This window comes from Heliangelus exortis, chromosome 3, assembly GCF_036169615.1.
Source record: "Heliangelus exortis chromosome 3, bHelExo1.hap1, whole genome shotgun sequence".
Taxonomy (NCBI): Eukaryota; Metazoa; Chordata; class Aves; order Apodiformes; family Trochilidae; genus Heliangelus; species Heliangelus exortis.
In genome coordinates, this window is record NC_092424.1 from 69,058,427 (window position 1) to 69,072,437 (window position 14,011).

Genomic DNA, 14,011 nt, shown 5'->3' on the forward strand with positions numbered 1-14,011 from the left:
TCCAGTGCTGGCAATGGAAACCCATCAGTGCTGTGTATTTGGAGTGTGCTGATCACTGGGGGATTTTGAGCTTTGTGTAAAGGAATTCTTTGGTTGATCATAGAGACTGTTTCAGTATTTCAAATTTGGAGGACATTCCTGTATAAATGAAAAAGATTCTGGCTACTGTTTCTTATAGTCATTTTACAGTCTTGAGAGGCTTAGGGGCAGTAACAACCTTGTAGCCCTACAGAAAATCCGCTGAGAGCCTGTCACGTGTTTAAAAAAACTTGGCATATAAACTTCATAAAATAGTAAAATGTGTTTATATGGAGCTTGGCAAGCACTTTGATAAAATGCTTGTAAAAAAAAGTGGTTGCATTGCTTAGATTTCTCTGAATGGTTTAGGCATAAAAACAGTTTTTCAGCAAAGCAGCAGCTTAGTTTGGCTTTTTCTGCTGAGGGCAGAGTATGATTTGTGCATGTTTCTAGTGAGCTTTGAAATCTAGTGATTTCAATGAAAGTTAATTTTTTTTTTTTAATAGGCAGTCAGATTTGAACAATATTGGTGTGTCATTTGCATGCACTACTTGAGCATATTTTTTAAGATGTTTGGCTCCTGCAGCTTTATTCTATTGGTGTTCATGTGCTCTGAGGAGGTCTAGCAGTATTACGTGCATTATGCATTTTGCTAAATTAGACACCTGGGTTTACAAAACATTTATTAATAAATCTTTGTAGTCCAGAAAGGCTAGAAAGTAGGGGTCTTCATATAAGCTGTCTAGTGGTTTATTTGGGTGTACACTAAAACTGGACCGGTAGCTTCAAGGGGGGAAATAGTGATACAATTGTAATTAATTTGTCAGTATTAAGTTTTCAGATCTTTATGTAGCTGGAAAATCTGTTATGATTTTTATGTGTGTATGTACTGTCTTGAAATGTCATTTTGATTTCCGCGAACATTTTTTTTGACATTTGGTCACGTTTGTCCAGTAAAACAATAAATACAATTTTTCCAGTCGCAGTTAGGAAAGTGGATCTTAGTTTTGTGCCTCACCTCTCCTCATTAGGTTCCTTGCCATTTCTTTGATTACAGTTTAGGCCATGCTGCTGTGCTTAGTTGTTTCACTTCAGGTAACTCCTTATTACATGGGAGGAAATTTTTAGGATAGAGCTAAGGTTGGAAATTCTTTTTGCTTGTTGTATGTGCCTGAGTTATATTCCTTTTCTCTTTGGGAGGGATCAGTCTATTAGTCCAGGCCACTGTGAAGTATTTTCTTTCCTTCACCAAGATGTCAGCTTGCCTGCCAGAGGATGTTTGGACAAGTCATCAAGCTGAAAAGATCCTGCAGTTGGTTAGTCAGGAGAGTGCAAGGAGAAGTGGGATGCTCGAGTCAGGTAGAAAATAGGTCACTCTGTTCTTCCTTCTGTAGCAACAGCAGATGTAACACTTGTAAAAGCTGAAATCTTCATGTAAATAATAGCTTTCTAGTTATTGCTGCTTCTGCTTACTTTTAAACAAACAATTGAGATGGCTGCGTTCTTTCATGCTATGGCTATGTTCTTATTCTTTTACTCACAACTTGCTTTGGGGCAATGGAGGTTATTAAAATTAAATTACAAACAGCTTTTTTTTCCTCTTTTTTAAAGTAACTATGGAGGTAATATTTTTTATCTATATATTTCAGAACACCTTTTAAAAAGTAGGTATGTGCTTTTAAATCTTGTTAGAGAGAAAATGACAGAAATGCATTGATCAGCTTCCAAGACATTGGCAGCAGAAGGCTGAGGAATTGTACCCTTGGTAGCCCCCAAGCTTGCAGCCTGCTTGGCAGCAGGCACTGCCTCTGCAGACCCTCTTGCCAAAGATAACAAAATATAACAATCTTTGGCAAGTGTAAAAGGCTGGACACTGTCCTGTACTGTACAATGTATCAGCAGAATGAATGTGTAGATTTGTATGCTAATATAGTTTGGTTTTTTAAAAAAATTTTTAAATAAAAAGAATGTCACTGTTTGTAACTTGTCAGATTACTTTGCAGCTGATCTATGTGTAACTTTCAAACAAGAGAACTGGTATAAAACAGGCTTCATCTTGGTAGCCAAATATGGAATTCCTTTTTGGAAACTGGGCACCAGTGATGCAAGTCCAAGAACATCACTGTGTAGTACAGGGCATAGGAGGGGGAAACAAATGAAATCTTCTCTCCTTTCTCACCCCCCCACCCCTTTTTTGAGTGCTGTAAGTTTGTAACTAAAGAGGAGTCTGTTTTCCTCCTTGGACTGAAATCAGTGTGCAGAAGCACTGATGTAACGTTCTTAATGTGGATCTGAAGTGTTTAGCATTCAAGTCCCCAGAAGAGTCAAATGAAAGTTAGGGCATGGGGAAAGAAAGAAAGAGGAAGCATGTGGGAAAGACGAGTGTATAGTCTAACGTAGGAATGTTGGCTGTGGTCCTGGACATGTAACTTTTTGTTAGTTTCAGATTTTTTTTGTGTGATGAATTTAGTTGTTTGAAGTAGAAGTGGAAAAATATTGATTAAGAGGGAAAAAATAGCATGCTGGAAGGAATGGGTCTCTTGGAAAAATAGGCTTTCTCTTGGAGCTACTTGCTGTGGTTGGAGTTCCTGCTAATACCATTAATTTGTTCAGAGGTTGCATCTGGTCACACTTATGAATGAGATCACTGTGGTGGTACAAGACTTTTAAGTCTAGAAGAGGTAATCTGCTTATTCTCTTAAATTACTGTTTGTGCCACAATATGTGTACTTTTCCACCCATATTGTTGTTCTGCAGAACTTAAATTACTGAATATATATATATAGTACAAGTATGTCAGGAAGTGAAACTTGCACTCAAGTTGAGCTGGATGCTACAAATGAACAATGTTGGCAGTAAAATCCCAGGGGAATGGGTACATGTGTACTGCAGCTACATTTATTGTTAAGAGAGAGGCTAACTCATTTATGTGGCAAGGGTTATACTGTCTTGAGTGTGAAACTGGAGTGTTACGTACCAATGCAAGTATGTACTTGTGAGACACTTGAGAGTCTATAATAATTGATGTATTTACATCTCATTTTTTCCTCTATTTGAGGTTGTCTTGAATGTAAGTGCTTTGCATTTCAGCTGTAGTTGCTGTTTACTAATGTGACAGGCTGAATCAGAAATACTGACCCAAGTCAGAAAGTGGTGTATTTGATCCTGAGCAATTACCTTTCTCTGCAGCAAAATTTCTGCCAATGATGGTATCTTAAAAGCTGCATTTTGCCTTCTTGCTCTCATGATTTTTTTTCTTGATAAAAGTTATTATATTGATGAAGGTAGAATTTTAAGGTATTCATGCCTCACTATATAGCTAAGTGTAAACCTGAATATAGATTTACATGCAAATCCTGAAGATACTTTTTAGCATTAAGTGTTCTTAATATGTGTGAGAAGGAGCAGCAGAACTAAACCAAACCTGTCTAACTAGTTGGCTGCAATGCATTCTAATTAAAAGCCCCAATGTAGGAAGAGATGGTTAGTGTTTTGTAACCATGCCTTACTGAGACCTGCTAAGTGCAACTACACCGTGGTTTTGCTTCCTGCCAAAGAGGGTGCAAGTGGCAATGAGCAATTTTTAGTGCTTTCCACATACCCTTGCATATTGTCTCTCCCGTGGCTATTTTATCCTTTCTTTTGTTACTCTCCCTGATACCCAGTGCAGAATATGAGCTGTAGAGCTCAGAGCCTTTCAGAAAGCAAACAGCATTCAGCTGGTGATGAGACACTGAAGAGGTTGTATTTGCTTAAGAAAGAGGTAAAATTTTTTGGCAAGCTTGCAGAGGAAGACCAGTGTGTAAATTAGCCCATAATAACCTGTGAAGCAAAACCTCTCAAGTTGTATTTGTGTTTTGTTTCTTTTACAAGTGATGAAGAGGATAAGAAGTTTCCTGTTACAGAGTGAGGGGTTTAAGATTTTTTCCAGTCATGCTGCAGGAAAAGGAATTAAGAGCTTTAGGGAGAAGTACAAATTCTTTTCTGCCCCCCCCCTTCCCTAGTTGGTAAGAGGGTGAAGGTAGAACAAGGGCAAGGTAGAACAGGGGGAAGGTCAGAAGCAAAGTACTTCACATGTGAGCTGCTTGTTACAGAAATACAACGTATCAGTGTATTTCTGGGTCATCCAATCGGATCTGTTGTATTGTGGGTATATGTGTTGTAAAGTTTTTTTTGTAAATTTATTTTCAAGATGAGTATTTTCACATCATACATCACTTTAAAAAAAAAAAACAAACAACCAAGCCCAGAAATTGCCATGATTCAGAGTGCTACAGATGTATTTACACAAGTAACCAGAATTTCTGTGGAATGTTCTAACCAAATGTTACTGGAGACTTGTTAGTAACACGAAATTGTTCCATGTTTTTTGAAAATGCCTACTGAAAGGGTGTTTGCCTTTTCTGTGGCCTTGATCAAGCTCGTGGTTTGCATAGGTGCCTTCTGACCCAAGTCTTTTTCCTCTACTTTTAAGTGCTGAGTTCCATGTTCTGAACTAAGATTCTATTTGCATGTGCTCGCTGTTGCATAATGTGCTGTTCAAGAGAAGATGTGGTCCATGAGAGTAACAGAAGAAGGGATCATTACTGTAAGTGACTGACAGCTCTTCCATTCTGCTTCCAAAGAGTTGTTGTTTCTTGATCTTCATTGCAGGCACCAGAGAACTGACAAAGGCTGCAGTTTTTATTCTCTTCTACTGAGACAACGTATTAGAACTTTAAAAAGATTTACTCGTTTCAGTAACAGTGTGTTTGCCTGAAGGAATACTGAAACTGGTCTGGGGCAACTGCTTTAAGAATAAATTAGCTAACTCAGCATGAGACTTGAGGAAATTAAGAACAGTTTCTGCTCATACAGCAAATATAAAAATTTTGCTGTTTTGACTTGACTTATGAGTGTCCTGTATCTAAATAATTTAGGCTTATAAAAGACCTCCCAGCTCTGGGGACATAGATCATTTTAAGTTAGATGAGTGACAGCTAAAAGTGCTTGTTGTGATGATATTAGAAATTATTATGCGTCTTGTGAACTTCAGCTATCTCAATGGGTTCAAGAAGGAAATAAGTAAAGAAATCTTTTAAAATCAGTTGTGCTTAAAATTCTGAGGCAGTCTTTAAGGCAACTGATACTTCTATATCTGAACTCCCTATTTATATTTTCTTGATCCTTTATGTGGGAGAGCAATTCTTTTACCAGTGGTGAGATTTTTTTTTAGAATGTACTGAATATTAGTCTGTCTAATAAGATGATGTGAAAGGGAAGGAATGTGGAGATAATATTAACTGACCTTTGAAAATTTGGTGTCTGTTGGGGTTTTTTTTTGGTTGGTGGTTTGGTTTTTTTTTTTTATTAGAAACTAGGACTGACTTTTCTGTTTTTGAGAAAAATTGGAGGAGCTGAGATTACTGGAATAGTAGATCTCTGAAGGGCATTTTTTATGTTCGCCTCTGTCTTTCCTGGGATTAGTAGCTTTTAAATAAACATTTTCAGATGAGGCTCCTGCACAACTCCTTGTTTCTCCCTCAGTTGTCCTCTGTTTTCTACAGTTTATGATTTTGGAATATCCTAGGGTCATTCATCTTGCAGATGGAATCACACTGAGGTCAGGCTTTTCAGTAGGCAAAGCAACAGCTATAGTTTCCAGTGCATGCTAGGAGTGTCTCATCACCCATTTAAGGATAAAGGTTCTGGTTTAAATAAGAGCACAGGTATAAACTGGAGGCAGTTTTGCTTTAAATGTGTTTCCATTAAGTGGGATTCATGTGCAGTATGGTTATTTTTGCTCATTCCCTGCTGACTCAAGTAGATGAGGCTATTGATTTTTTTTTTTTGGTGGTCAAGTGAAAATAAATGCTATAGGCAATTGACTTGGAGGTAGAAACTAGGTCTGCAGGAATGGGAACTACATCTGGAGGTATGTTTCATGGTTTTGAAGCGATGTAGCTCACTTTATACTCATATATTTATTGCAGAGTCAATTCTTTTTATGTGGCCAGAAGGTTTTCTGCCTCTTCTGTCCCTTCTTTCTTCCTCTGTCTTTTCTAGAGCTCTTGTAAGCATTCACACAGCTAACACCAGGACTCTGCTCTGACTATGATTGTCCTTGACTCCCACCTCTTTGATATGTTGTGGGGTCTGAGTGCCTGAAAAGATCTGATGATACAAAGGCCATTCAAGCATGAAATTCTAGCAGCATGAGATTAACTGTTTGACTCCTGAGTAGAATCTTTTGTGAGAGATGCTTCCCATCTGATGGCTCTTGAATTCCTCATATTCCAAGGTGTTTAGAGAAAGTTCTCACCCATAGTAATATGTCCATGGGTTACCACAGATTCATGCTAAGATTTATCATCTTGCTTATTCAAAAATTCCATGTTTGTTGCCTTGGTTCATTATCATTAGTACAGCTGACAGTGGGTTTCAGCCTATGTGTCTGTTCATGAAACAGTTCCTCTGTGAATTGTTGCCCTGTTCTCAAGGGCATTCATTGTAGGCTTCAAATTTAGCTTTATGTTCACAACTTTTGATTAAAACCAGTCATTTTACAGCATAACCAGTTGCTTCTTTGCTGAAATCTGTCATGCTCCCAATGAGGAACAGATAGACAAATTACCAAATTTAATTTGACCTTCAGATCAGTACAACCAAAAGACCACTACAAGTTGAATGCTGTTTATTCTGCCTTTAGAGTAAGTTCAGTGTGTGTCTGGGGGTAAATGTTGGTGTAAAAATATCCAAATTATGCTCTTGGCATACAGAAAGAACACAGGAGAAGCCTGTTCTTACTGTGGGATGCACAGTTTTAAAGTCTGAAGGAACGTGATTTGGAAGGTTGTGATTTGGATTCCCTGGAGACAGATAATGATGATTCCTTACTAAACACCTTGTTCCTTGCTGGAAAGTAGCAATTCTCTGGTAGTGGTTGGAATAAAGATAGCTGTATTTATTGAAACCCAGATTGCCTGATGTTGAAGTAAAGGCAAAAATGTAGATGCTTCATTAGCACTAATACTATTTTTCCACTTCAGATTGAATGAAATAGGGCCGCACAGTGATGGTGCAGAATTTTGTTCTGGTCCTTATCCCTTTCTCTTAAAGGTATTTTTTCTACTCAGTGACTTTCCAAATATAGTAAACGTGCTCTGTTGTGAAAAATATATCTCTGATAAATCTGGGATTTCTCTATACTTCAGAGGAAGTGTTTGTGTAATGAGCCTACAAAAGGAAATTAAATAAATGTGGGTTTTAGGCCACTGTTGTCATAGGCCTTGCATTGAGTCCATTTTTTTTCTTCTTCTGTAGGTAACCTAATGCATTATAATGGTTTTGACAAATAATATGCATTTGATGTTTCAAACAGAGGTTTTCACCAAAGACACTTGAAAGAAATACAGGGTTCCTAATATTTGGTACTTTAATAGTAATTTTCCACCTATCAAAGTGGTATATTTAGCCAGATTTAGCAGTACAGAGAAAGAGATGTAATGCAAGGTAAGATGGACTGTGTAGTTAAGTATGGTTTTACACTGGGGCTTTATATTATCCTTATAATATTACCAAAAGCCAGATAGCTAATGTTCATGACAGTTTATGACAGTCATAAACATTCTTCTTATAAGTGATATGATGAAATAAAAAGCAGAATCTCTTTTGGGAGAGTCTAAAGGACCATGTGTCTGTGACCTTGGTAAATAATTCACAGACAAAAAAAAAATAATCTTGTTTCCTCTTTATTTCAGAGATTTTATTTTTCTTGTTGCTAGTGTTCCTTATTTTAAGGTAACAAATTCCTCACATACAGTATCCTTTCTGGGAAATATTTCCTTAATATCTTCATTTTCTGTAATCAATCCTGTCTATAAAGAAATAATATCAGGTACAGCTCCATCCTCTGCTTTAATATAGCCAATGCTGGAAGAAATTACCTGGAGCAGCTGAAAAATTCTACTGCTTCCAAGGTCTAATGTGAACACTTCAGTTTTTACCTTTTAAACAGGCCGTCAAGTCTGGTTATGCCAGTTTGTTACAAAATAAACCTACTTGTATGAAATTCACAGTTCTTAGTCACTCAAGATGTTTTGGGGTCAGTCTAATTTTAGAAGGGGCAAAAACCTCAGTGGTTGAGGTTTCTGAATCTTCAATAGGTGTGGAGTGAGGGTGACTGTGACTGAAGTTGTACTCTTTCCTTACAAAGTTTTGTTACAGTGTAAAGCCTAAATTTTAATAAGATTAATATTAGTAAAATTTAATTTGCATTTATGCAAGTATCTGACATTGCAAAGTTTATAAACTTCTTCTAAAATGGAGTAGGAAAGTATGCTCAGTGTTCAGGAATTTGATATTGTTGCATTTTGAGAAGAGTAACATCCAAAGTAACACAAGCTTCTGCCTTTTATTTCCTCTGTTTCATAGATTGGAGAAAGGACTTCATAAATGGGCTTTAACTCTTTGAGGTAGCAGAAGTGCTTCCTTTTGGTGTTACTGTATGTAGATGTTGGGGTCGCTGGCATCACCTGCGATGTTCAGAGGGAGACCTAGCAGAGTTTAGTGTTATCCCTGTTATCAGTCAATGACACCAATCAGCTGTGTAGCATTCAGGCCCCTTTTTGAAAATTGAGATTATAAGGACTTTGTGAGACAAAAGATTCAGAAATACTCTATGGAATGCAGTACATTGTTTCCATTCCAAAAATTGTTTTCCTTGTATATTCCTCAATTGGCCTTAGGGTTTCTTTTTGGTCTACCTCTTTTTATATTGCACGGTGAAGACTGTCCTCTTTGGTGTAAGTTTGCTGCCTTGTTCCCACTCCCCAAGTTCTTTAGATGTTCCTGACAAGATGCAAGCTGAACTTTTAAAGGCTGTATAGTCATTGCACTAATGGGATTGTCTTCCCACCCTGCCATGAAGAGGAAAATCTTAAGCTGAGGGTTGAACAGATTAGGTGATATAAAAGTCTGTTGCTTTTGCAACAAGTCTGTGCCCTACATACATGTGCTCCTCTGTTTGCAGCACTGAGATGGTTCCTGCCAAGCTGCTGAGGGATGGATGCATCAGCATGCAGGCCAGCTACACAATCCACAGACATTACTGAAATGGTAAACTTCTCATCATAGTGGAATGTGGTAAAAGTCTGCTGTTTTCATCTGGTTTTTTTGTGTCCAAGCCTGGCCAAATATACCTCAGGTATCCACATCGTATTGAACTTGCCTGAGACTGAGCTGTAGGAACAACCTGTAGCTGCTGTGAAGTTTTTTAGCAGAGCACCAGACAGCTGTCCTTGAAGCTAAAAAAAATAAATCTTTTAAAGGACTGATGTGGTTATAGATTTCCTTTAAATTTCTGCTTACTATCCCTACTCTTTCACATTTTAGTTTCTTACATACCTCCGAAAAGGCACTAAATGTATATACATTGAAATTCTACATGTATACTGTTCTCTAGGAAAAAATTAACATCTACCTGTAGATTCCCAGCTTCTGTCAGTTGTGGCTGGTTGTCACATGAATGAAGTGGAGCTGGCTGAGCTGATGGCTGGTTACGGCTTGATAAGGTTCGAGAATAATTACTTCCTCGTCCATTGAAGAACATGTACAATAGTGACACCATATCTGCTTTTTTTTTGTATCCTGTAGTTTTTTGTAGTTAGTAGCTATTTCTAGATGCATAAGAATCACTGAAGCGTAAGAACTTCTCTTTCTGGGAAGGATTGGGCTCCTTTTTCCAGTCAGTCACATACTTTTACTGCTACTACTGCCTTTGTAAAGGATTATGGCCATGTGCAATGTATAGATTTAAATCTATGAGCATTTTCCATAAGGTAACCAGTGCTGAATGTGATCAATTGAGTGGGTTTGCTGCCATGTTCCAGATACTATGAAAGTTTTTCAGTACTTCAGGTGCAACTGAGAGTCCTGGTTCTGCCTTATCTTAGGTGGGTAGAGTTTGTAACTCTTGCTGGTGACCTGCTGAGTGATTAACTGGGCTGTACAGCAGCAATTAAGCAAAGGGATTAGAGCATAACAAAAACCTGTATGAATATTGTGTTTGGGGCAATACTGTGCTTGAAGAACACTGAACTGTGTAGCATTTCCAGGGTTTGTCCTACAAAGTTACTCAATGGGAAGCAAAGGAATCTCAACTGTGTCAGTAGACACTGGTGAATCCTTCTCCTTAGGAAGCAGACATCTCCACTTCCATAGTTATTCCTGAAAGTGTACTTGCTGAACAACTGTTTTGAGCTATTAATAGAGAACTTGACCTATTTTTGGTAACTTTTTAGGCTTTCTTTTGACCTTGAAAAGTTTTGGGCATTTTCCCCTCCCCAAGTACAGAGTAAGAAGATACCTGTTAAAAATACTGTGATATGAGACTATTTCTTTTTAATTAGCATAGAAGAGAAATTTGCTTTAGAAGAGGGAAGTCCAATCTTGATACATTCATTTGTGGTGTAATGGTTGTTAAGATTTGCATTTAAGTATCTGAATGAGTCATTATTTTGGGGGTAATTGCAAGGCATGCTGTTAAGTTGCTGTCTTCATTTCCCCACAAAAATCTATGCAGAACAAGAATGTGTTTCTCTCTTTGGCAGTTCCTAAAATCATTTAGGTCACCTTTAACTAACTAATTTGTTTTGTTTCAGCTGCAGAAGGGTCTTCTGTTACTCCAGACCCTCCAAGCCTGTAGCCTAACATGCTTGTGCAAAATGGAAGCCAAACACAATGTTAACTATACATATTCATTATGGGTTTTGCAGCTGCTGAAAATGACTAAGAATAATAGTTGCCTGTGGTCACAAATGTGTAGAGACAGTTGTATTTTCTGGTCAATCTCATGGTCCTCATGCAATGAATTTTAGACATGGGTGTTCTGGAGAAGGCTGGGAAAGAGTCAGGATTTGGGCAGGACACAGGCCTGGAATTAAAAGCTAGGGAGGATGAAATGAATTCAAATTGATTATTCAACACAGCAAGATGCAATGGTTTGGGACTGGCAGAGCAGAAACTAAAGTGTACCTGAAGTGTTTGGATTGGGGCTTGTGGATTTTTTAATTCTAACTGGTGAGTCTGCAAAAGTGCATCAGTACTGTGGTTATCTGTTCTTATCAACATCTGTTGATGATAGCTGAATCCTGCAAAGCCTAATGGTAGGCAGTAAGCTGCCTATGTTGTGTCACAAGGGCTTTGAGATACTACTTCATTTTCTTGTTCCGTTGGTCTCCCCTCTAAATCACTTCAATCTGTGATTATTTAAAAGGACAGCACTGTGTTTGGGCTGAACATTTTCACATTCTTCAGCTTCGTACTTCACAGAGTTTCATGTACTTTGGTAGGGGTTTGTAAGTAGTCAGCATTTATTATATAATTAGCTTAAAATAATAGTATTTCAGAAGTAAAAGTGAATTGACAGTGGTTCATAAAATTAAGTAAGAACCTTGCAGTTCCTAGGTATTTATAGTAGAGTTTTCCAGGCACGGGATACATCTGTGTGGGTTTATCGTGGCAGCAGAAAGTACACTGGATTTTCAGGAGAAGTGTTCTCCAAAATCCTCTGTGGGCGTATTTGCAGTTATCTGTGTGGTTTTAGAGAGAAATGGATATAGGCTAATAAAGTCTCTTTATGCAGCAGTTTTTGTTTGGAATCTTTGAAGTCTGTGTGAAAAGAGAACTTGCTATTATTATCTAAGTATAATTTATGCATAAACTAGATCAACTTTTTAGATTTTTGATCCAGACCAAATTAAAATAAATCATTATACTTGTACTGATTGGTATAGTATAAGTCAGAGATACAATTATTCCTCTCTCTTTTTTTTTTTTTTGTGTACAGAAAAGATGAAAAGGAATATGCACTGAAGCAAATTGAAGGTACAGGAATATCCATGTCGGCCTGTAGAGAGATTGCAGTAAGTGTACATAAATGAAAATATTTTTTACTGACATTATTATTCAACAGATGCTTTTTTTCTCTGAATTAAGTAACATAAAGCTTATATAAAAGTTTTTTTTAAAGTATACAAGCATGGAAGTTATTTAAACATGAGCTCTTAAAATGCTTTCTAAATAATACATTTTTATGTTTTTAGTGGAAAGATGTGTTCTTGCTATTTGATAATGCCTCTGGTATAATTTTGTTTTATCTGCTTTTGTGTTAAGAAGAAAATACATGTGAACCTTATAGCGAAGATTTATTTTATAAAGAGATGGTTTTAAAATTACTTGAAGGAAAAAGATTTTAAAAGATTACAGCTGCCATTATAAGTCCTCTTACTAATCATTTTATTTCAGACTAATGTTAGCTTACTCTTCTTTAGTACCTGAGAACAGTTTGTTCTCCTCATTCCTTAGTTGTTTGACCAAGTAGAAACATTTCATAGCAAAATAAAGAAAAGCTTTAATTGCATTTTCATTATGTGTCTTAGAAAAAATAGATTCAGAAATTGCACGTTTCTGTGAACAGCAATACCCATTGTTCCCTCAAAATAGGTAAAAATAAGGTGTTTGTATATAGATGTAGAATTTAATCTTTAAATATTTTATGACTAAAAATGTATATTACTGTCTAAGTGCTGGATAGTGAGTAAAATCTGTAATGCAAGAATTTCTTGAACTGCAAAAGACATACACTTGCTTGATTAAATATTTACCTTGTTTTAATGATGAAGGCTCTTGAAATATATGTTAGGATTGTGCCTAACACTTTTTATAATTTATTAGTGTTGCACTGGAATACAGCATTCAGGTGTGCAATGCAATGTCAGGAATTAGAAACCAGCATGGTATAAATGGACTGAAGAAAACACTGTATTGTCTTTAGTGTGGTGCCCATGGTAATTGGATATGAAGAGACTTAGATAAACCTGTACCCTTTTGAAGTGCTTGTCACTGTAAGGTCAAGGTCAGCTGAGGATTTGAGTTGGCTTCACTGCTGTCAGTCACTTTACACAAGAGTCTACCCACTGATCTGTTTGCTAGTGTTTCTGCCATTGGAGGAAATAAGAAATCCTCTTTTAACATAAGTACTGGATTATATTCTTACTATAAAGTTGGTTTTGAGAGCACTGAGGTGTGGGTTGTGGATTCTGGGGGGTTCTAATTTTGTTTCAGTCCAAAGCAGCCTTTCCTGTAGTTATAGTAGCAGTGTTATGGACCTGATTATATCAGACCTGGAGACCACATTGTGAGGAAGTAGAAAGCATCAGATTATTTTTTTTTCTCAGATTATACATCACCATTACAGTCTTAGTTTTTTATATTTTAAAAAACTTTTTTACAGATAAAGCTCTGTCCAAAGTTCAGTACAGCTTGGGAAATTTCGCAACCACTCAGTTGCTTTAATCCTCTCAATGCTTCTTCCTGTAATTCTTCCTTGAATGATACCTTCTTCAGACTTTACTGTAAAACTCCATAACCTGAGATCATGTAGCATATCACTGTTGGTCTCAGTGAAATTTCAGGTTGGTTAAATATTAGAAATTTGAAAAAGGTAAAGACGAACTACTTGAAAAAGAAAGAGGAACTTCTGTTATGCAGAATCAAGCAGAATTAAGTGCATTTTCCATAGAGAGAAGCAGACCTGTATTAAATACATTAATAGTTAATCTTGTATTTTAAGTCTTAGGTAACAAAAGAGGGTAATGTTTACTGATTAAATAAAGATTATCAGCTTGGAAAGAGGCCACATGAAAATGTCACGAGTTGTTCTTTTGACATTTAATCTCCTCTTCCAACCACCCCCTCCATGCCAAAAAAACCTCAAACCCCACCCATATTGCATGGAAGCTAAGAAAATGAAAGCAGCAGCAGTGTGTGGTTCTGTTTGTGTCTTCAGAATATTTTAATACTTCTGTAACCTGAAGACGCTTGACAATGTACTTAAGAAATATATTGCTGAACTAAAAGACATTGTTTTGCATCCCAAGACCGTTTTGTGTGTAGTATTGTCTAGATACACACAATAAAATCTACTGGTTAACTTTCCCTAACAGAAAAGGCA

At 36.9% G+C, this 14,011-nt stretch overlaps 1 protein-coding gene across 2 annotated transcripts in view; it reads left to right on the plus strand.

Annotated features, from left to right (window-relative positions):
* CDK19 (cyclin dependent kinase 19) overlaps positions 1-14,011 on the plus strand; it is a 122,818-nt gene that overhangs the window by 2,782 nt on the left and 106,025 nt on the right. For both annotated transcript variants that reach the window (XM_071741166.1, XM_071741167.1), the window contains exon 2: positions 11,846-11,921. In XM_071741166.1, coding sequence (XP_071597267.1) covers positions 11,846-11,921 — 76 coding nt within the window. The remainder of the gene's footprint in view (positions 1-11,845; positions 11,922-14,011) is intronic.